Source organism: Rutilus rutilus, assembly GCF_951802725.1.
Source record: "Rutilus rutilus genome assembly, chromosome: 21".
NCBI lineage: Eukaryota > Metazoa > Chordata > Actinopteri > Cypriniformes > Leuciscidae > Rutilus > Rutilus rutilus.
Window position 1 is genome coordinate 32,549,314 of NC_140226.1, and position 23,944 is coordinate 32,573,257.

The following is a 23,944-nucleotide window of genomic DNA, read 5'->3' on the forward strand; positions in this document are numbered from 1 at the left end:
AAGGAACCCACACTCCATCAGATGACAGAAATGGAGAAAAAAACCTTGGAAGAAACCAGACTTAGTCAGCTCAGTTCTCCTCTGGCCAAGATGAATGGACAGCTGCCATTTAGCAAGTCGTGGACGAATGGCTTATCAATGTCTATAAGCACAATGAAACTGTTTTGAGGTCCTAGCAAATCCTGGCTTGACTACTGCATAAAATTGTACTTTTCTAAGCATTTGATGCTTTTTGTTCTTTGCCATTTCTATAGACCAGAAGATCACAGCGACTTGAGGGTGCAGGACTCTTTTTGCTTGAATCAGTAAGTAACCATCAATAACATCCTAGCAACCGCATAGCAACATGCTAAAAATCACTCCAAACAACTGAACAGCTGCATAGACACGCCATGGCAACCAACCATAAACATGCTATCATTGTTTGCATGTGTGGACTTTCGGAACTCACTAACAACCACTTGCTGAATACCCTAGCAACACCTCGGCAACCATCCATAACACACTAGAATCATGACGGTGAATTGACAATCTCCCAGAACACCCTAGCGACTGCATTGCAACATGCTAACATCAATCTCGTTTTTCATCTTTCATTCATATGATAACATATGTTGCAGGACTGTAGTTCTCGTTTGTTATGTTAATTATGTCATGCTTTAAAAACATTATTCATGACTTCAAATTCTTCTGTTTATTTTTTTTGCAGAGAATGTTTCTTAAATCAAGCATGCCGAGTCTACCAGAGAAGTTCAGATGATTTAAACGTGCTTGTTATATTCCAGTCCCAGACTCTCAGAGGGATAACAGTAAAGCATTTCTTTACGAGACACTTTAATATCTTTCTTCAAAAAGTCTTCTTTTTGAGTATGTCTGCAGTTATGAGTAAGCCCTATAAAATATTTCAACTAATTAAAGCAGTGCATCAACATGCTCATTTAATAAATTCATTCTTTTCTAAACTTTGGACTGCATGAACACATTCCACCTGCAGACAGGCTGTGTCCAGAATGAAGTATTAGCTTACTTACTGAATATTGTGCAGTATATACTGTACGCTTGAATGTAATGATACTGTAATGTCTTGAATAATGAGGCATGAACAAGATGTTAAAAGTCTGGCTGATATTTTGTAACGGAGACAAGCTAGTAAGAGCTCTGTGAGTAAACCTCATTCCCTTTGCCTCCAGAGGCGCTAGCGACTGATGCTAGAGACTGTGGCCTTTAGCGTCTCTGCCATGTCGGAGACACAGGTTTGAATCCTGCTTGGAGAGGGTCGAGTAAGACTGGTTAAATTGGTGCCGTGACCCAGGTGAACGTGAGTGTAATGGAGGGAAGCTAGTAAGAGCTGGGCAAGTAAACTTCACTCCCCTGATCTCAAGAAGCATGCTAGTGACTGACGCTAGAGACTGCAGTCTTTAGCGTCCTTGTTAGCGTGCCCGGCCACCTTCCGGAGACGCCGGTTCAAATCCCACTCCAAGCGGGTCAAGTAGGACCGGTTACATTTGGTGCAGTGACCCGGATAGGAGCAAGGTTAAGTGGGGGTTGAGTGTAACGGAGGCAGGGCGAGTAAATCTCACTCCCATGGCCTCAAGAGGTGCTAGAGACTGCGGTCTTTGGTTTGGACCTTGTTAGCACGCCTGCCTCCCATGCCGGAGGTTCGAATTCCGCTCTGAGTGGTTTGAGAAGGGCCGGTTATATTTGGTGCCATGACTAGGATGGAAATGAGAGGAACGGAGGCAAGCTAGTAAGAGCTGGGCACGTAAACCTCACTCCCCTGTCCTCAATAGGCGCTTGCGACTGACGTTAGAGACTTTAGCATCCTTGTTAGCACGCCCACCTCCCATGCCGGTGGTTCGAATCCTGCTCGGAGCAGGGCGAGAAGGACTGGTTACATTTGGTGCCGTGACCCGGATGAGAGTGAGTGTAACAGAGGCAAGCAAGTAAAAGCTGGGCACGTAAACCTCACTCCCCTGGCCTCAAGAAGCACGCTAGCAACTGATGTTAGTGACTGGGGTCTTTAGCATCCTTGTTAGCGCGCGCACGCCTCCCATGCCGGTTCGAGTAGTTTCGGTTACATTTGCTGCTGACTTGTTCATCACTATTCCATGCAGTATGTTGTGGTTTTATACTGCACATCTTGGCAGAAATCATAGTTCATCCACATTTCTTCATCATTTTTTCTCGATGTCTTTGAGTCAGCTGGTATTTTGGGGTTTTTTAGTGGATGCATGAAGTCAGTTCATCTCAAGTTCACACAGGTGTCCTAGCAGTGTAATCACAGGTGTAGATCATCAACATGTTCCACTGTGTGACACAATACTTTCTATCTTCATGTTCAGTGCTAGAGCATTTCAGAATGTATAAACATCTTTTCATCAAATGTTTGGCTTCATATCTTGTGTCTAAGTGCGGCTTAAGTGTCCAAATAGTAAGGCTAGTATGGTAGTGTGCTATTCAGAATGCAGCCAGGCCTACGAACAGAACTTTAATATTTCTGAACATCTGCACATCTGCTGGTAAATGGGAAGAAAACAGGAATGCAAATCACAGCCGAACATCTGCTGACCAAAGGCCACATCCCAGCCCAAGAAGAATAAATAGTGTTGGCCGTAATCATCAACAGATATTGATTTTAGATGGATATCGAACAGACACAGCTGCGTCAGGCGGAGAGCGCGAGACCACATACAACGCTCTTGCTTTCATGTCTTATGGATTCATGCACTAAACGTCCGTGAATTGACAAACAAAACAGAAAGATCTGTGGGAAATGTTTCGTAAAACAACAGGCCCAGATGTTGGACTCGGACTCGTGGTAGTAAAACACCACAATGACTGAAAAAAAGAAGAATTCAAGGTTCCACAATTTTGATGTCAACAGATGTGTGCTTTTTCCTCCTTCCCTCCTCTTTCTTTCTCTGGTCTGAACGTTCCTCTTGTTCTGAAACTAAATTTACTCGAACCGAACCCCCTCCCTCGGCTGTGGCCTGCTGCAGCGTTGCACATGAAGTTGTTATTAATTGGACGCAGCTGTGAGTTCCATATCTGAAAACACGTACTGTCACCAGGCCTGTGCGAAAATAAATGGATAATTTGAGGCAATTGTCACTGAGTGTTAAAGAGACACAGAGTGTTTTCAAAACTGCTTTCCCCGCAATCATATTTCTTCACCTGGTACGACTTAAACGGTCATTTGAAAAACTCGCACATTCTTACACGTAGAGAACGAAAACAAAGAATTTGAGCGTTCTGTCTGATGAACTAAAAAATGTGGGCTGTATTTGAAATCACACGCTACACTGTAAAAAAAACAAAGATTATCAGAGTAGGATTTCATGTTTAATTCAATGCCATTTCTTTGTAATTAATTGTGAAACTTACTAACATTCACCAAGTGCATTTCAGCAGTAGGTAAGATGTGTGAATTGCATGCATGGTTTGCTCAAATGTGCAGTACACAACCAGCACACACTGTGTGTAATACTGTATCCCTTAATGCAATGCACATGACTTGACCTTCCATTAATATCAACCACATTCAACGTAATGAAATCATGTGGCACCAATGTGGCATGATACTGTTTGCATTATATTTGCATACATATTGCTTTTATCCGAAGTGACTTGCCCTGCATTCAGGGTATATCGAACCCATGACCTTGGCATTGCTAGAGTCATGCTCTACTTTTTTAGCTACAGGAATGGCAGTTGTACATTGTATTCTTAAAAACGAGTATGCACTTTGCAGTATACAGCGAGCTAGTGTACTGCTCTGCGAAAATCTGCGAAACACGTGGGAAGCCTTCAGAAGCAGAGCCGTCCCTAAACTTATGAAATCACAGCATGCACTGCTTGTTTTTCTTTTTCCCCTTCTTTTCTTCTCGTTTCTTCTTGTGGATGCCCTACGTGTCGAGACCATCTTGACGGCCGAGTGTTAGTGTCAGTCCAAAGTTGTTTTAGTGACCCTGAGTGTTAGTTTGAGATCAGTTCTGGTGGGTTAACAATCATGCCTGATCCCCGGGCAGATGACTACTGTGGGAAGTATGATGGAGTAATTACTTGCACATTGATATGGTTTTCCAGGCCATTACATTCTGTGCCACAGGAAGGAACTGCCTTGTTCTGTTTGCCGTATCGCCCATGCCAGATCTTTTAACTCGGCTGGTTTTCCATCAACAGTTGGGCTTGAAAGAGCAATAAAAGAGTTAATCAGATGCATTTGTTGACATTTAATGAGGGTATAACTCAACAATCTGCGCTTCGGTTTTGTTTAATTCGTATTTGTTTAATCCCACTCTGCAGCATTAATTTGGAGCGCATTGATCGCATCCTGCAAAGATGTTTTCTGAAAAATGAGGAAAAGATGTTTGTCTCAATGCAGTAGTTTTAAATAAGAACGTGCTTGTCTTTACAGGGGAAAACCAATAATCAGACAGACGTTTTTTTCAGAGATGAGAAGCTAAACATTGCCCTCTCCTGGATATATGACTTGAATCATTTTCTTGATGATCCAGTAAGTAGGGTGCAGATATTTAGGTCCCACGTAGGAGGACATTATTGGAGTGAAGTGCGTTTCAGAACGTAGGCAGCATAATTAGACGTTCTTCTAAGATATGTTCTTTTGGCCACAGCATTTTTAATGGAAAACCAAAAGCCTCAATGCTTTGAAACAAGCTAAAAAAAATGGAATGGATGAAGCTTGAGAAATGTTGATTAATTCATTCAATGCTAAGAAGTCTAAATTAAATATGAACTATTTTACCCAGTATTTGTGTGTGTTGAGTATTTTTATGTGTATTAGTGTTTTAGTTGAATGCTTTGGTTGGTATCTGAGGCTGTGACCATGCACAGATAGTTATATTATTTTATTTTTAGAGGTGCATTGCCAGACTAAGGGTTTGGGGTACAAAAAAACAATTGTGCTACAGGCATGAATGATATCGCACTTGCTTGTTGAAGAGAACAAGCATATGAGACCCCTGGTAACTACCCAGAACACCCTAGCAACGCCCCATGCAAGAACCACCCAGGTCACCATAGCAACCACATAGCAACACCCTAGCATCATGGTGGTGAGTTTTGCATGGGCAATTACGCCCTGGAAACTACCCATAACAACCTAGCTACTGCATAGCAATGCCCTAAGAATGCATCGAACACCATTGGAACCACATAGCAACGCCCTAGCAACATGTCAGTGAGTTTTGCATGGGTAAGCACACCCTGGACCCAGAACAAGCTAGCAACAGTATAGCAATGCCCTAAGAATGCACTGAACAAGATAGCAACACCCCAGCATCGTTACGAGTTTTGCATTGGCCAACATGCCCTGGTAAATACCAAGAACACCCTAGCCTAGCAACTGCATAGCAATGCCCTAAGAACATGTAGAACACCATAGCAACACCCTAAGTGCCCCCCAGGACACCGTAGCAACCACATATCAACACCTTAGCATCATGGTGGAGAGTTTTGCATGACAGGCATGCCCTGGTACACCTTAGCAACCGCACAACAACACTTTGGCGAACTCTCTCAGCACTCAGTGAGATTTGCACAGGCAATAAAATCCAGTGAATTATGCTCTCAGCATTTCCCATATTCACTTTACTGTATATATTTATGATCAGTTGTAGCAAAGAGGAAAGAAAGCGTGTGAGAAGTTGTCCCTTGACGCGCTCTTATTCTCGTCGGGTGGCTGTCTAGACACACAGGTGCAGATCTCTGGTTCTCCAGGCCCCGTGTGCAGAGACGCTCAGCCAGTGTCTTGTCACAGCGACCGCAGCTTCAGCGGGACACACCCTGTCCCACACTGCCTTCCCCCAAAGGCTTTCAGTGTGCAGAAACCAAAGCTAAAGCCATAGACGCTGGGCCACAGCCAGAGGCTGTATTTCAGAAACAGACACGCAGACCGTTGCAGCTTTTCTCCTGCCAGATCACGGCTGAACAAATCTAAACAGACTACAGCTGAGATGCATATGATACCAAGGGCTTATTTCACAAGCCAAAATGTTTGTAAAGTTTGATACTTATGATTAGGGGGTTGTTCAAATATGTAACCCTGAGTATGAGAAATAGTAAAAGTGATTCTTTACTAAATATGAAATCCAGTGAAATGAAAGTAATTACTGTTGATCAAATGCAGAGGAAGAATAGGCACTAAAAATATCACATTGATCTATTTATATTTATTTTATAGTGCTGTAGATTTAGCTGAAAACATATTTGAGCTTACAGTTTATTCATCACACTGGAGCAGTGTTATTTTAGTACTATGTAAATACAAAGTTCTGTCATGAAACTCTAGATGGCGCAGGCTGATGGGTCCTTAACTCAATCTGCTTGCAATCACATCATTATATATAAGGCACAGCTGATTGGTTACTGCTGTATGTGTAGCCAATAAGCTCCCTGCTCAACCTTCAAATACTTGTCAGCATTTGCTGTGGCAGTGCAGCGCGCTTTCAGAAACACTCCACCATCCCCAGCTCCACCTGTATGGATTGGCAGTAGCAAATCCTGTACTTGCTCTGCAGCAACAGCAATAATCACCTAGCCTGGCAAGCCAGACACACATCAAGATGTTAGTTCTGGGAACTCACCCATTAGCAGGACTCAATCCGAGGGCCGGGATAAACGGTGGTCTTTCAAATTCCCTCTGCATGCAATAGGATAGCGCTTCAACCAACCAGAGCGTTTTCTCACCAGCGGAGCTAGATCAAACTTTTGCCGTATCTGGTAGGCAAACCTACGAACACATCTTCCTTTTTTAAAAATGACTTAAGTACCGTTCTTTGTTCTTTTCTCAAAGAAAAGCTCAACTCCAAGTCCTCCAGAGTCGTGGCCAAAGCCGATTCGAAAGACCGCTGATCGCTAGCAACAGCAGCCATTCTTTGTTTTCAAGTAGCAGGGAACCGTCGCAACTCTGTCGTCATTATGTTAAGCCCGCCCACCGACTCTATACACGATGTGATTGGCCTGACTAGAGTTTGGTTTTTCCAGCTCGAAAGTCAACGGAGAGTTGCTAGACTACCCTGGCTGCAAAATAAAATTTGCTGCCGCTAGGGTGCGTCTAGATTTCTAGGCTAATAATCACCAGCAGCAGCAGCAATATTAACAGCAACAGCAGCAATAATCAACAGCAATAACAGCAGCAGTAGTGTAGCAGATCTATTTCGCCAAGACAAAACAATAATTGAATATGACAATGATTCAATAATTGAATATGAATATGAATATCATTGTCACATTGACTACTATGCCAAACATGACTATTTTAACTTTTCATTTAAGTTTTTTCAATTTCAATTATTTTTTATAGTTTTAAGTTTAGTTAAACACAACGACACTGCACTGGAAATGTAAGGTCAAGCTTAGTGCACTGTATTGTGGGATGCATTATCCCAAACGCGCTTTGGTTGCATGCACATTTTTCACATACCGGTATTAGATATTCCATTCCCACAATATTCCAGCAAAAATTAATTAAATTGCCATTCTGAGTATCTGCGTGCAGGGCTGGTGTAAGGAGAGGACAAAGTTTCTTCTCTCTCTAGATGAGCCACTTTTGTTTTCTTCACTTTGGTTTGTGTGTTTGAACAAGTGCCCTCCTCTGGTCAGACAAAAGCGCCTTGTTAAGCAAAACCTCTGCTAACTTTTATGGGTGATGCGGTCTTGGTGCTATTTGCAAACGCTCAAACAAATTAGAATAACAGCTGTGTGATGCGGGCGCTTTTGGGTTAGATTCTTCATGGCCACACAGTGTTTCAAAATGATATCCTTCAATGCAGCTGTATTTCTGCGGTGCGCAGGCGAGGTTATATTGAGATAACTGGTGACCTGCTGTGTCTGCACTAGTGATCTGACAGCTTCAGATGCGTTACTCAAGACCAGATCATTTTGAACGAATGTTCTAATGTTACGTTTTGATCATAACTCTGAGAGAACCTTGCCAGAACGTTTTGAACCCTGTTAGCTAGGCAATAATAAAAAAAAGTATTTGGATGCTTGGGTCACACATAAAAATGTGTAAATGTCATTGCTTTGGATGGCAAACCATTAAAGCAATAGGCAGCAAAAAAATGCATAATTTTTATGCATATGCAAATTGTTTTCAATGTTGGGTAATATCTTCAACAAAGTATTACTATCTCTAAAAGGTATTGAATTACTTATTACTAATACCTGTTCAATCTCAACCAGTTGAACAATACAGGGATAGACATGGAACAGCTCTTTTAATTATTTCAAATAAATAAAATAAAATTGCATAAATTATTCTTGAACTGACCAAAGTATACTTCAAGGGAGAAGGTTGCATACATTTTAACATTAGATGTTAAATTTTGATGTTAAATCCACCGTTGTTTCATATAGAACTGTTCAGTAGTCAGTATACAGGATGCAATTACATCAGAAGTAACTGTAATTAAATTGCAGACAAATTAAGAGCAATACCTTACTTTTTCAAGGGAAAAGTAATTCAATTACAGTAATTAATTACTTGTAATGCATTACACCCTTGTTTTTATATATTTTTATCTAATGCAAAACATGATCCACATACTTTTTGGGGCCACTATATTTATCATCTAAGCATCTGGGGTGCATGCAAACAATGCAAAACCTCAGAAAACCTCATAAACGGTGGGTTTTGTTTGATTTCGGCAGGAGTTCACTTCCCCGTTCTGGCCCCTGCAGAAGTAGGCGTTTCAAACAAAGTGTTAGGTGCTAATGAACAGAGCCCTGACAAAGTTTGTTTTCCTGTGGAGAGTCAATGCATATAATGGCTTCATTCAGGTCCTGTGGTTCAGCCATGGAAAGAGCCAGTAAAGAAATCCCATGCCTTGTGTGTGACCTTTCTGAACCTCTCACAAACCTATTTGCCTTTCGGGCCCCGTGGAGGGAGTATATGCATATTCATGAGAAAGCAGGGAACCTGTTTACAGCAAATTGACCATTACTGTAATGAAATAGAGGAATGTAAATGACAAGTACGGTGTGGTGATATGAGCTCTGAATTCCTGTGCATGCAAGAAAAAGCATTCACATAAATCATGAAATCACTTGCATTAGTTACATAGTCTATATATGTAAGAATTTTCATTTAAACTAAATGAAAATGAAAAATATTTCCTTGGCAACTAGCTGAATTTTTATTTCAAGAGCAAAAATGTTTGTTTATTATGGTTTTAGTTTTAACTAGAAAAACCCTGTTTTTTTAGGTGAAATATTCCTTTAAATATCCTCTTCGTTCTGTTCCCAGTGTCCGGACAGTGAGGAAAATAGTCCCTGTGCAGATTGGAAGAGTTACAAAACTGGTTTGGGTTTCTAAACATTGCATGCCTGGAGTAAACAGGAAGGATTACTGCTGTCATGCACGGTAGGGTTGTACAAACCACATGCTTTTGATGCATTTATTCAAAACTTTACACAAATGACTTACACAAATGTTTTATTCATGATGCTAAATCTGTCGTGCCCGAATCCTCTGGGCTCATTTGAACTGCACAAGTCGGTCCAGTCACTGGCACACATGAAATCCCCCAGCATGCTTCTGCAGTTCTGCTCATTAGATCCTCGAAATGAACTCAGATCTTCTCAGAATGGATCTATTGACTTCCTTCAGTGAGCGACACCCTGCCAGAAGACAACACACTGTAAAAACAATATCACATGCCAAATACAATCACACTGATTCATCTGAATCTATGAAACTTTTATATATATATATATATATAGCATTTTAAATATTTTGATATATTATTTTATGTAGGTCAGTACTGTTTCTACTTTATTGTAATTTTTCTATCTTATTTTAATTTAATTCAAATAATGAATTGTATTATTTTGTGTTATTTTATTTTATTGTATCTTATTGTATTATTGTATTGTTTGTTTTATTTTTTATTTGTTGTTTTATTGTATTGTATTTTTATTTGACTGTGTTTGTTTTATTTTAATTTTATTGTGTTTGTTATTGTGTTTATTTTATTAATTTATTGTGTTTTATTTTATTGTTTATTTTATTAATTTATTTTATTTTATTGTTTTATTTTATTTTATTGTAATGTATTTTATAGTGTTATTATATTTTGTTTTTTTATTTTATTATTTTATTGTGTTTGTTTTATTTTATTGTTTATTATTATTTTGTTTTATTCATTTATTTTATCATGTTTTATTTTATTTTATTTTAATTTATTGTGTTGTGTTGTGTTTTGTTTTGTTCACCCATGCACAAACTAATGCTCAAACCAACATACCTGTAAGTGCCAATGCAAGGTGAAGTTCCTCTCGCAGTAACTCTAGAACATTAGTAACTCCTTTGTCACCCTGCAAACAGAAAGATTGATGTCCTGTTAGACATTAGGAATAACGTGCTTGTCCAGTAATTGCATATTTACAGTGTTTTACCTCACAGGCAAGCGCCCACAGGATGGGTCTTCCTACAAAAACAGCCTTTGCTCCCAGCGCCAGAGCCTTCAGCACATCTGTGCCCTTACGAACCCCTCCATCCATGAAGACGTCCACCTTTCCTTCAACAGCCTCCACTACCTCAGGCAGAGCGTCGATCTGCACTGGCACACACCAGCACATTACTGTATGTTATTCATTCTCAGGTGTACACTACCGGTCAGAAGTTTGCAATAATCATGATTTTTTTATTCCTGTTTTATTCCTAATTTATTCCTGTGATCAAAGCTGAGTTTTCAGCATCATTACTCCAGTCTTCAGTGTCACATGATCCTTCACAAATCACTCTAATATGAGGATTTGATGCTCAAGAAACATTACACTACCATTAAAAAGTTTAGGGAAAGAAAGAAAGAAAGAAAGAAAGAAAGAAAGAAAGAAAGAAAGAAAGAAAGAAAGAAAGAAAGAAAGAAAGAAAGAGAGAAAGAGAGAAAGAAAGAAAAAGAGAAACAGAAAGAAAGAAAGAGAGAGAGAGAGAGAAAGAAAGAAAGAAAGTGAGAAAGAGAAAAAGAAAAAGAAAGAAAGATAGAAAGAAAGAGAAAGAAGGAAACAGAAAGAAAGAGAAAGTGAAAGAAAGAGAAAGAATGAAAGAAATAGAAAGAGAGAAAGAAAGGAAACAAAGAAAGAGAAAATGAAAGAAAGAAACAGAAAGAAAGAGAGAAAGTGAAAGAAAGAGAGAAAGAAAGAAATTGAATAAATAATGAAAAATATATATTTATAATGATGCAAAATAATTACATTTCAAATAAATGCTGTTCTTTGAACTTTCTTTTCATCAAAGAGTCCTGAAAAAAAAATCATGATTTCCGCAAATATTTTAAGCAGTAAAACTGTTTCCAGCATTGATAAAAATAAGAACCATTAATAATAATTGAGCATCAAATCATCATATTAGAGTGATTTGTGAAGGATCATGTGACACTGAAGACTGGAGTAATGATGCTGAAAATGCAGCTTTGATCACAGGAATACATTATATTCACATAGAGAACAGCTCATTTGGATAATAATAATATTACACAATATTACAGTTTTTACTGTATTTTTTATCAAATAAATGCAGCCTTGGTGAGCAGAAGAGACTTCTTACAAAATCATAATTATTCCAAATATAGTAGTGCATTAAAGTATCAAAAAGTCACATCTGGTGCTTCTGGTACGGTGGTACTGGTACGGTGTCAGAAACTTCTAGAAGGATAGAGCCTCAGTAGATCGACTCAGCACTAATTATAGATCATAACATAAAACATAAGTGTTAGAAGACCAGGAGCAGATACACCACATCTGCGTCTATATTCAGAAATCTCTTCACGCTCATTTGAGTTCTGCGCTCATAAAACCTTAGTTTGGCACCACTTTGGTAAACCCGTGACTGTATTTCACACTATCAAAGATGCAATTTGAAGGCCACAGAGGATAGTTTGCAAAGAGGACTTGTGGGTTGGAGGTCTCATTTCTTCAATAGACACTTACGGTGGCTGGGACGCCATCGAGTTGTCTTGCTCCGTGGTTTGACACAAGTATTCCATCCACCCCATACTTCAGAGCTTCTCTGGCATCTTCAGCTGAAACGGCGAGATTCACAATGAGCAGAACATTAATTACTGTGGTTCTTCTAAAGCAGTTTTGCGTTTGCTCATTCTGCAAGGGAGCTGCAATTTGAAGCCAAAGTCTTTTGAATGGCTATGGTGTGCAGTGCTGCCTTTATCTGCATTTAAAGAGGAGTTTTTGTCTCTACTAGAACAGGTTTTCCTGCTTGAATGTTGATTATTTTCCTCATTCTCCATTGTTGCGGCTCCTCTCTTCCCAGTCTGTCAGTAACGCTCTGTTTAGTTCCTGTCTCTATGAAGCCCCTCCTTCTGAAAAGCACACTGCGCTCTGATTGGTCGGCTGGATCAGTGTGTTGTGATTGGTCGAGCGCTTCGAGTGTGTTTGGGAAATGTCCCGCCCCTTACCATAACCGCCAGTTTAACACACTACTAACTAACTCAACCAGGCCCCGCCCCTTTAACCTGCGTATTAATTATTTAAATGAGGAATATTGTGACGTGTTCGTTCCCGGAAGAAACTCAAGACTACAATGGAGGCGTTTCAGGAGTTCAGAAACACTGACACTGATATAGAGAAGAACTGGAGCTTTTTCATGCTCAAACAGCAACATTACGCACTAAAGAAAGAGGATCATGGAGAAAAGCAGAATAGTCAGACGCCAGTTTTTTCACTGGAAAAGTGAAATTTTTTATCTTCAAAAAAGGTGAAAATTTAGCTTTGCATGTAGTGTACTGTAATTTAAGTCTGTTCTGTTCGGAAAAGTCCCCCCAAAAAAAAGATTAACTAGCGTTTTCCTTTAAGCCGAAGCCAAGAGGAAAGGATGCACTTTTTCAAGGGAAATTATGTTCCACACATGAGCTAAAATAACTAATGGCGTTCCCCAATTACTCCCCTCCCCGAGTTTGTCAGGGAATACATTTATATCTTTCGGTCTGTGCTGAAATTAAAATACTTTTTTTTTTTTTTTTTACAGAATGTGCCATTTCCAGAGCCAGAGAGAAGATAAAAGTTTATCTGAAGACACAATAACAGCAGTAAAGCTTGCAGACGTTTGCGAGATAACCTCCCCGCTCACGGTCTGGCTGCCTCTTCCTCCCGCGAGATAAATGACACATTATCTTTAATTAGCGGCCCCTCGCTGACAGACGGGGGTCAACGTCCGCTTCGTTTTGATTATATTATGCAAATAGCTCGTTCTATATCAGTGACGATGAACATTCCACACTCTTAAAGGTAAAGGTTCTAATTAGAACCAGAAAGTCAGAACTTTTATTCTGTAGTGTTTTAGAAAACAACTATGGCGTTTATAAATTGATCATAAAAACTTATAATGCAACATCAAGAATGCTTTTAATTTCAAAAGAACCATATAACCAACTCAAGTTGTTTTTTAAAAGAAGATGCTTTCTTGAATAACATTTATGTAGCTTTTGTAGCTTTTAGTTCATGTCTGTAAGTTTTGAGGTCAACAACTAAGTTTTCACATTTTAAATATATAATGTTTGCATAACATGCATTCATCTGGTTGCTGTTTGCAGGCACAATGTGCTCTTCATTGCCCTTAAATTATCCCACAATCCTGATGTGTGCAGTTTGGCGGTAGGTGTCAATTAAATGTATTCATAAACATCTCTTAATTCAACTTATTTTTATTTATTTTTTCTTCATTACTTTATTTTTATTAATATTAATTTAGTTTAATTTAACATTTGTCATAAAAAATTTTTACTGTATTTTTGTTTTTTATTTTTACTTTAATATATAATTTTTATTTGTTTTATTTAGCTTTTTTAGTATATATTTGTTAACTTAATATTTGTTATTTTATTTATTTGTTTACTTAATTTTTTACAGTATATCTGTTGTTATTTTTTGTATTTTATAATACTTTTATTTGAGTTTTTTACTTTATTTTTTATTTTATATTTGTTTGAATATAATTTAATATTTATTATTTCCTTTATTTTCTGTTTATTTTTTACAGTATATTTGTTGTTTTATTTAATTTTAATTTTTTATATTACATTATTATTATTATTATTATTTTATTTGTTTTATTTTATTTTATTTTATTTAAAAATAAACATTGCCACTACATCTTTGTTTGGTTGTCTCTAAAGCTCACTTTAATTGGTTTCAGAATCAGATGTTATAGCGCATTGGAAGCCTGTCTGAATCCAGTTTTCTTCCTGTGAAGTCACTGACCTACCGGACAGCTTTCGGACACACAACCACAGTATACGACCCGAAACACAAGAGGATCCCTCACCTGTCAAAACGCCCTTGACCACCACCGGCAGGGAGGTCAATCTCTTCAGCCAGGCGATGTCGTCCCATTTCACCGTGGCATCGATGGCCTGAGTCACGTACACCGCCAGGCCGCTGTCCTCCCCATAACCCTCTTTTGAGGAGAACGCTAAATCAGGGGATTCGAAATTGGCCATCCTGTGGGAAAAAAAATGAGAGTGCAAAATGGAATTAGTCCTGCGAGTGTTGTTTTTGGTCAGTGTATGAAAACTGAGCTGGGGTTTTATCCAAACACGGGCGCTCGCGCTCAATGGCACCTTGTTGCCGCTGGTGCGCTTTGATTTGTGGGGTCTCTGGGAGGGTTGAGATGAAGTTCATGTTGTGTCACTGCTGATGGAAACGGAGGCAGTTGTGCTGAAATATACGGTGGGGCCGTGATGCTTTTTTGGATTTCTAATTGCTATAATTCTTCTCGTGGGATCCGGAGCAGGAAGGCTTTACTTTCATGAGGGCATTTTTATAGCGGGCCGCTGTTGGCATATATCTGTAGAACTGCTGATATCTGAATGTTTCCCCACATAAAAAGTATAATGTAGCGAGTGTTGACGGAGCTGAAGCGGTGAGTATTAATCCCCATGAGCGGCGTGATCGACTGTACGGCGGCAGTAAACGCTTCCCGTGTTCAAGAGAGAGATTTCTGTTTCCATAAATGCATAAAGCTCTTCAGTGAGCGCGTCGGTTTTCAAGGGACAACAAATCAGTAAAATAATATGTCCATGAGTGAGAGAAAACTGAGGCTTTGTTTATAGAGAAACCTCAGAAGAATTGTAAAAAAAAGAGTTGATGTGATCAGTCTTGTGAGTTTTCTTTATCATGCCCCTGAAGAAAAATCCAGCATGTTGGTTCTTATCGGTTTTCCAATAAGTCTGGTTTAAGTTAGATATTTGATGCTATAAAAATGGGGTGTGATGTCATGCAAAATTGAGTGTTGTGTTGTGGGTGATTTCCAGGGTGTTGCTATGTGGTTTCTAGGTGTTCTGAGTGGCAGTGAGCTTCTAATGTGATTGCTATGCTGTTGCCAAGTGGTTTCCAGGGTGTTGCTATGTGGTTTCTAGGTGTTCTGAGTGGCTGTGAGCTTCTAATGTGATTGCTATGCTGTTGCCAAGTGGTTTCCAGGGTGTTCCTATGTGGTTTCTAGGTGCTCTGAGTGGCTGTGAGCTTGTTATGTGATTGCTAAGCTGTTGCCAAGTGGTTTCCAGGGTGTTTCTAGGTGGTTTCTAGGTGTTCTGAGTGGCTGTGAGTTTGTTATACTGTTTGATTGCTAAGCTGTTGCCAAGTGGTTTCCAGGGTGTTGCTATGTGGTTTCTATGTGTTCTGAGTGGCCTTGAGCTTGTTATGTGATTGCTAAGCTGTTGCCAAGTGGTTTCCAGGGTGTTGCTATGTGGTTTCTAGGTGTTCTGATTGGCCGTGAGCTGGTTATGTGATTGCTAAGCTGTTGCCAAGTGGTTTCCAGGGTGTTGCTATGTGGTTTCTAGGTGTTCTGATTGGCCATGAGCTGGTTATGTGATTGCTAAGCTGTTGCCAAGTGGTTTCCAGGGTTTTGCTCTGTGGTTTCTAGGTGTTCTGAGTGGCCGTGAGCTTGTTATGTGATTGATAAGCTGTTGCCAAGTGGTTTCCAGGGTGTTACTATGTGGTTTCTATGTGTTCTGAGTGGCTGTGAGCTTGTTAAACTGTATGATTGCTAAGCTGTTGCCAAGTGGTTGATATGATCAGAGAAAAAAGATCAGAGTAAGCAAATATGCAATGATAATATGTCCAGTCATATGATGCTGTTAAAATTGCAAAAATCACTTATTCCTTGTTATAGATACACATAAGGTCTGAAATCTCCAGAGCAGCAGAGAGAGTGACAGTTAATCAGCAGGTGTTGATTGTTAAAGAGATGCAGTCACATTATTACTGATGAAGAATTCACAGTGTTGGTGAGTTTACACACACAGACACACACACACACACACACACACTCAAACACACACAGCCAGAGATGTCTGTAAAGCATGCAGCTGGCACACACGCGCGTCACGTGTGGTTGTCTCTGCGTTTACCTCAAATGAGAGGGCAGCTTAAATCGGTTGCGCACGTCATCACGTCGCCTGCCAAGATAAGGTGTGTCCACTGTGACAAAGATCCCCTTATACCCAGCGTCCTCTGCCCTCCTGACCAGAGACTGAGTCAGCGCTCGGTCTTTATAAATGTACAGCTGCATCCAGCGCACGGCTCCAGGTGAGGCCTCCGCGACCTCCTCTATGGTGGAGGTGGACCAGGAGCTCAACATCATCCCCGTGTCCGAGGACAGGCAGGCTGAGGACAGGTCAGAACAGGACACCATGATTGGGCTTGGGTTCAAACCATCAGGAAGGAGTGATCCATCATGTAGGATCTACTCAGAGATCATTTAGATCCATCACAAAGTGCCATGCTAACAAGTTTCAGTCTGAGCACTACAGTCAGGAGAATTATTACTGCAGTAAAACTGGGCTAGTTTGTATTCACTGATACTGACGCCTGACGGTGACAATAAGTGTGGAAGCCCATGTCTGCCACAGAAGGAAAAAATACATGCACAATTATGACGTATAAGGTTTAAATCACGAGATAAAAAGTATCTTGTCATTTTATCTCATAATTGACTAGAATGTCATTTTGACTGTTAAAATTTTCTTTTTTTAAACATTTGATCTCATATGATATAATTTTGACTTTTTATCTCATAACTGACTTGTATGTCAATTGTCTCATAATAATGAATTAGTGTCATAATTTTGACTGCTATGATTATGACTGTCTTAATTTGACTTATCTCATAATTGGCTTAGTATGTAATTTGGACTTTTATGTCATAATCATGACTGTCGTGATTGTTCACTTTTTTTTCGCATATAACATAATTTTGACTATTTATCTCAATTGACTGTGTCATAATTTTGACTGTTATAATTATGTCATATTAAGACATACATTTTGACTTTTTATCTCACAATTATGATGTCATAATTTTAGCTTTTTTCCTCATAATTATTTAACATGTCTTAATTTTAGCTTTATACCTCATAAATATAAATGTCATAACATTGACTTTTTCTCATAATAGTCATAATTTTAACTTTACATCTCAAAATGATCAGTTTAATAATTTTCACTTTTTATCTCATAATTATGACTTTTTATGCCATCATTTTGAAATTTGTCTCATAATTATGAATTAGTGTTGTAATTTTGACTTTGTTATAGTTATAACTGTCATAATAGTCTATCATAATTTCAATATTTTATCTCATAAATTATGATTTTTTTTGTGTGGCAGAAATGGGCTTCCATACTATGGCCACACAAAACCACAGTATATTAGCTCATAATATGTTGTTCATTACTGTAAGGGATAATAGAGTGTGATTGGGAGCAGGGGATAATGCAGTATGTAGGAAGGACTGATGACGCCACCATGTGGTTGCTTATAGGAATTGCATGTGATGTCAAATAAATGTAGTTGCTGGTGTCTGACCTCTGGCAGTGGCCGTCTCTCCGTCGGGATGTGCCATTCTCTGCATGGCTGTAGCTGCCACACAGATGGGCATACTGACCCTCTGACCCAGGACTGTGGTGGACATGTCCACTGAGGACACGTCTCTGAGCACACGAGGGTAAAGACGCCACCTAGAGAGAGAGAGAGAGAGACAGTTCATACTTCACAAATAACAAATGTAGATGATTGTAGATGGTTCATTTTCACAAAATGCCATAATTACACAAAAGAATTCTGGGTTTTTTCATTCCATGTTTAGGTCAAATATGGACAAACCCAACCGTTGGGTTTAAAAGTTTAAACCAACGGTTGGGTTAGTCCATATTTGACCCAAACATGTGTTGATACAACCCAGCATTTTTTTAGTGTATGAAATAAAAAGTTAGAATAATGAGCAAAAGTGAATTCTGAGATGTGAAATTATGATATTCATTCAAAACTATGAGATTAAAAAGTTGATGATTATAGTATATGGGTATATAGTGGTGTGTAGTATAGTATATTCCATATTATTGAGGTTCATATTATACTATATGATGAAGAGAAAAATGACTTTTTACTCCAGTAATATCTTATAGACACTATCCTTGACTAAAAAAAGGCTATTGAACATTTCTGTTATTGCTCAGAAAAAGATTAATTGTTATTTAAACGGTTATTTTAACACATTTACCCCTGCCGTGGGGCATGTTGTCACATCACACTGTTGATAAATGAAATTCAATCTAAAGTGAAATGGTTATATCTCTTAAAAACTCTTTTCAAAACTTGTTTTATTTAATTTTGATTAAATGATGTGTATTTTGAAAGTCATCAATATTATATCATTTGGAAAGTTTGGTTCCCATACTGTTTATTTATTGTTTGTTTGTTTGTTTATCTATCTCTTCTAGGTCAAAACTAACCCAAATCCACAACATGAATTTAAAATATATTCCAGGTGATTTTCAGCTAAATGTATTCAATAAAACAATTCTGAAACACAACTACAACCAGCTTGTGGGAACTCTGCTTTTAAATAGATCATATGTTTGCTTATTTCGTCCTGTATTACCAGTGCACCGTATTGCCGTATGAATTCACCCTTGACTTTTAATGTTTGTGTTGATTTCATGACTCATGGGGTCGTCTGACCACAGCTCGCTTAACTTTCACAACGCGTGTCTGTAACCCTGAAGGACGTCTTGTTTGCACATTTTATAAATATGTATATATATATGACTAATATAAAGTGTCATTATTCATCTGGACAGTGCTGTAAGTCGTTGAGGTCTGCTCACCCACACGCGCGCTTTAGGCCAAGATAAACGCACACAATTATACCTGGCCCACACTGCTCTAAAATTAGGCCAAAACATTTAAGAACAAGTGTAATACTTGTCAACATTTTGATGGACTGACTCGAACTATAACAGACTGACTGTTTACTTGATGAACAGCCAGAGTTTTGCATGCTAAGTCATAATTATGAGGTTGTGTCATAACGATAACATTAAAAATGTAATTTTGTTTTGAATATTTTTATCATTTTAAAACTTTTTGTCAATTTTTTCTCAATTTAACCTTTATATAATTATGAATTAGTTTGCCATCATTTTGACTTTACCTCATAATTAAGACTTTTTGATGAGACCGATGTCGTGATAGTGTATTTGTTTGTCATAATTTTGACTTTTTATCTAATTTGATCTAATTTTAAGGTAAATAATATTTTAAAGAAACGGTCAGTCTGTTGCAGTCCAGATGTCAAGGTTTGTGTCTGTACAGAGATTGACTTTTTAAAATCCACCCTGAGAGACATTGACTGTTGACTGTGACAACTAGCCCCAGTATCACTTATTAGATGTCTTTGTATCAGATAATAATTGGGTCTTTTGATTATGCATTTGTTTTTGATTTAGCAGACACTTTATTGTCTCGATCAGCTTGGAATATGTTTGCATTTCACCGGGAGAAACGGCCGTTTAGTGTTTTGCTCGAGGGCTTTGAACCTTCAACCCTTGGGTTGCAAGACCAGCATCTGGTTGCACAAAACCATAAGTTCAGAAAACCCTTAGTGGTAAACAGTTTATATTTATAACTAAGGGTTTATTTTGTGCAGCCAGGCCTTATATACATTTTTAGTTACATAAACAGCTTGTTAGTACAGAGTATAAGATGCATTATTTGTGATTGAACAGTGACATAATTCTCTTCAATAGGATTCATGGAAGTTGATCTTTAAACATTATTTTGTGAAACATTGTGTTGATCTGACATTTAAATTCTTGATCTGTTCTTAAAGGGATAGTTGACCCAAAAATGATTTTCAAAAGTTGATAGCGATGCATAAGGATGTAGTGTAACGACGAATTATTATTTTTTCTGAAGTGTTGACAACTTAGTGTTAACTAATAATTGTTGCAAAGTGGTATTACCACTTGGTTTGGCTCGAGGTCATGGTGCAAAGGACCCTAGGTTGATTTTACTCCGAACCATTCCTTTAAATACAAAGTAAAACAGCAATAAATTAGAAAAAAATTGTGCTTAGTCAACTGAAAATCATGTTAATGCTTTTAGAAATAGGCTTTATTTGAGTTAAAATAGACTTTGGTGTTAGATTGAGGGGCCGTTTACATGTCACCATTTCAACTAAAAAAATTTTTTATGCCTTTTTGCCGTTAATTTAGTGTTTTGGGAGCCTAAAAATAAAAACGTTTAAAAACAAGTTTCAAAGTGCAAGTTTTTGATAATTATACCTTTATTGTCACTGTGTAAACAACAATAACATGAATTTGTGAAAACGGTGTCCGAATCCGAAATCGCCCCCTATACCCTATAAATAGCCATTTTGTCCGAAACCATAGTGGACATTATCGAGTGCACTTATTCAATCCCACAATGCACTGTAATAATGAGTGTACAGCCGATGTACGCTCAACGGCTGTCCGAATTCACTCACTCGTTTTCATTCACTCCTTCAAGTGAACTGTATTACTGGATTAACGTAGGGAATAGTGAATGAGAGTATTGGGGGCGAATTTTGGCCATGTGTATTAAAGGGATATTTCACCGCTGGAAAAATGAATGTGTATTTAAATTGGGTCATTTATGTAGTAGAAATGTGAAATTATTTTAGAAGTTGGGGCCTTCTAGACTGAGAAAAGCCAGAAAATGTATTTTTGGCTCATGTGGATGAAAGACAACAACTCCCAGAATGCACTTGCTTCGCTGCCCTACGAGGCCACGCCCAAGCCACGCCTACCGGTTACAGAGGGCAGTATCGGAAGAAATGATACAACTAGGCTACTAGTCGACTCGAAACTGAAAAGACAGCGTTTTATCGTGAGATCCCCCTATGGGCGGGTTGAAGACATGCGGAACGAGCTCCTACTACTGGCTGTAGTCTCTCGCCTCTGGACAAAAAAAGCCTCAGATGAGCTAAATGACGATTTTTGCATCGTCTGAGGTGTCTTTACAGAGTGACATCGCCAACTACTGGCCTGGCATGAATAATACAGCGTTTCGTGGATCTGTGTAAACGGGATCGTTTTGATAATGTTGTTGTGCACGAAACTTTTCAAAAACACAAAGGGAAAAACATTTTCTTTTTTAGTACATTCTTGTCCTATAATTACACCCTTACTTTCACTCAAAAATTGTTAAATTTTTACAAATAATTACAAAGGAATAGCAAATAACACATGTAGTACAAACTGAAGTAGTATTTTCTTGTAAAACATGCTTCAATATTCATTGCTTTACTTACAAATTAGAAAAAAAAAAAAGTTTTATAGCGTATGACCTGGACATGTTATTATATCTGTAATCATCGCTTGTAAAATCGAATGACACTTATATGACAGTGATCTCGTACCTGGCGAACGCTGCTACATTATCACGCAGAGTCTCCTGCTCGTCGGCTCCTGAGAAATAATAATCGAATACTGACTTTGGCAAAAGTCTTTGAGCTTGAAGCTCATAATCACTAACACACACCAGCGTGTCTGACATGATTCCACTGATGAGACTCAAACCTCTTCAACCCGCTGTATTTCACCACTGATGAATAATTAACCTTCTGAAGGGAACTTTCTGCTAATGTTTATCCAGCATCGGTCCCTTTGCCCCGTCACACACAGCTATAGCGGCTTCTGCTCACAAATAGGTGATTAACCAACACAAAACTGAGTAAAAATCAATACGCTCTAGTCAAAAAAAACAAAAACATTACAATTACTCATATGCATGAAATTAACAATTGCATATGACAGAAAAAGGATTGTGTGTTTGAGGGGTTTTTTCTTCTATTTTTTATGACAGTTAAGCACAAAAAAAATATCTTAGCATTTTTGTCTTGTTTTCCAGTACAACTATCAAAACATTACTTGAGAAGCAAAATTACTTCAGATTATAAATCTTATTTTTTGACAAAAGTATAAAAAATAAGTGAGTTTTTGCTTAAAACAAGAAGAAATATCTGCCAATGGGTCAGAAAAATAATGTTGGTTTCCCTTTGAATTAAGTTGATTTGTTCTTGTTTTAATCATAAACTAACTTAAATGTTGGTACAGTTTCCAGAAAACTATACTTAATATCTTAAGTCATTATGCTTCTTGATTTAATATATTTGTACTGGAAAGCAGGAGGAAAATAATTGTTTGCAGTGTTCATGATGTTTTACAGTTGCTAAAATGTGCTTTTGTGTTTAAATCAGCAAAAAACTAATTCAAATCTTACTTTAAATGTAATAATTAATATATAAGTTCTAACAGTACATGTTTTTTGTGTGTGTGTGTGTGTGTGTGTGTGTGTGTGTGTGTGTGTGTGTGTGTCTTAAGTGTCATCAAATAATGTTATATAATGTCTTAATAGGCTTTATTCTTTCTATTCAGCTTCATCTTAAAACTTTTTTTTTTTTTTTTTTTTTTTTGCAAATTCCTGACAGGTTAGGTGAGATTCTCCGTGACGTAAGTTTAAATGATGGCAGTATGTTCGGATTCAGTGTGTGTGTGTGTGTGTAGGATGTTCAGATGAGCCTCCTCTGCAGCTTTACATAACAGCTTCTCGGAGCTTCACAACTCAACTTCACATCACTCCACAGACATCCATCACTGATGGAATCAAAGGATCAGTCCACCAACTATCAGATGCTCAGTTGTTTACTGTGTTCATTAAACTGACTGCTTCATAATTAACTTCCATGGAATTTTCAAGTATGGGAATGTGATGAAAACGTGACAACCCTGGACCCCTGGTCCACAAAACCAGTCACATGGGTACATTTTTTGCAATTGAGATTTATACATCATCTGAAAGCTTAATAAATACACTTTCCATCGGTGTATGGTTTGTTAGGATAGGACAATAATTGGTCGAGATACAATAATTGAAAATCTGGAATCTGACGGTGCAAAAAAATCTAAACACTGAGAAAATCTCCTTTAAAGTTGTTCATTTATATTCACGATTGTGCTGCATTCATTCACACAAATAAATGTTTTATATATTTACGGTAGGAAATGTACAAAATATCTTCCTGGATCTTTACTTAATATCCCAATGATTTTTGGCATAAAAGAAAAATCAATAATTTTGACCCGTACAATGTATTGTTGGCTATTGCCACAAATATACCCGTGAGGCTTGTGACTGGTTTTATGATCCAGGGTCACATATTTGAGCTTCTTATTTTTCTGATTATGTTTTCATCACTATCACAACATAAAATGAATCAGGTGTGTTTGATTGGTAGACCTGGGTTGAATAAAAGACTGTCTTCGTAACACTAACTGCATATCAGACCCACGTTTCTGCTGTTAATGCAGTTAAATACTGTTTAATTTCTACACTGTTTGCATTCCTTCAGTTGGATGTTGTACTGTATGTGAAATTAAATCTGCTATCTTTGCTTGTGGAGGAAATTGCTGGAGGAGAATAATGTCCATTTGATCTTTTTTGAGAAATAATATGTGAAATACTTGCATTTTGTATTTTTGTTTGTTTTTTGCTTGAAAAATAGTGTTTAATTATTCAAAACACATGTCTGCTTTTGAATGCCTGTCAAAGTAAATATGCTTTTTTGCAGCTGAATTATGATTGATG

General features: G+C 38.1%; 1 protein-coding gene across 1 annotated transcript; it reads right to left on the minus strand.

The window, feature by feature from the left end:
* Positions 1-9,137: 9,137 nt before the first annotated feature.
* Positions 9,138-22,006, minus strand: hao1 (hydroxyacid oxidase (glycolate oxidase) 1). The gene is made up of 8 exons (XM_084394364.1): positions 21,717-22,006; positions 17,840-17,991; positions 16,383-16,638; positions 14,300-14,475; positions 11,953-12,044; positions 10,420-10,578; positions 10,269-10,338; positions 9,138-9,642 (listed from the first exon to the last, which is right to left on the minus strand). The coding sequence occupies exons 1-8, from the start codon at positions 21,851-21,853 to the stop codon at positions 9,575-9,577; spliced, it is 1,110 nt and encodes a 369-aa protein (XP_084250490.1). The 5' UTR covers positions 21,854-22,006; the 3' UTR covers positions 9,138-9,574.
* Between the last annotated feature and the right edge of the window lie 1,938 nt (positions 22,007-23,944).

Excerpts from the sequence above, each read along its gene's own strand:
- hao1 (XM_084394364.1), bottom strand. The coding sequence starts at position 21,853 with ATGTCAGACACGCTGGTGTGTGTTAGTGATTATGAGCTTCAAGCTCAA. Across the intron at positions 14,476-16,382 it reads AAGCTGCCCTCTCATTTGAG|GATGGCCAATTTCGAATCCC; the intron begins GTAAACGCAGAG and ends TTTTTCCCACAG. Across the intron at positions 10,339-10,419 it reads TGTGGGCGCTTGCCTGTGAG|GGTGACAAAGGAGTTACTAA; the intron begins GTAAAACACTGT and ends TTCTGTTTGCAG.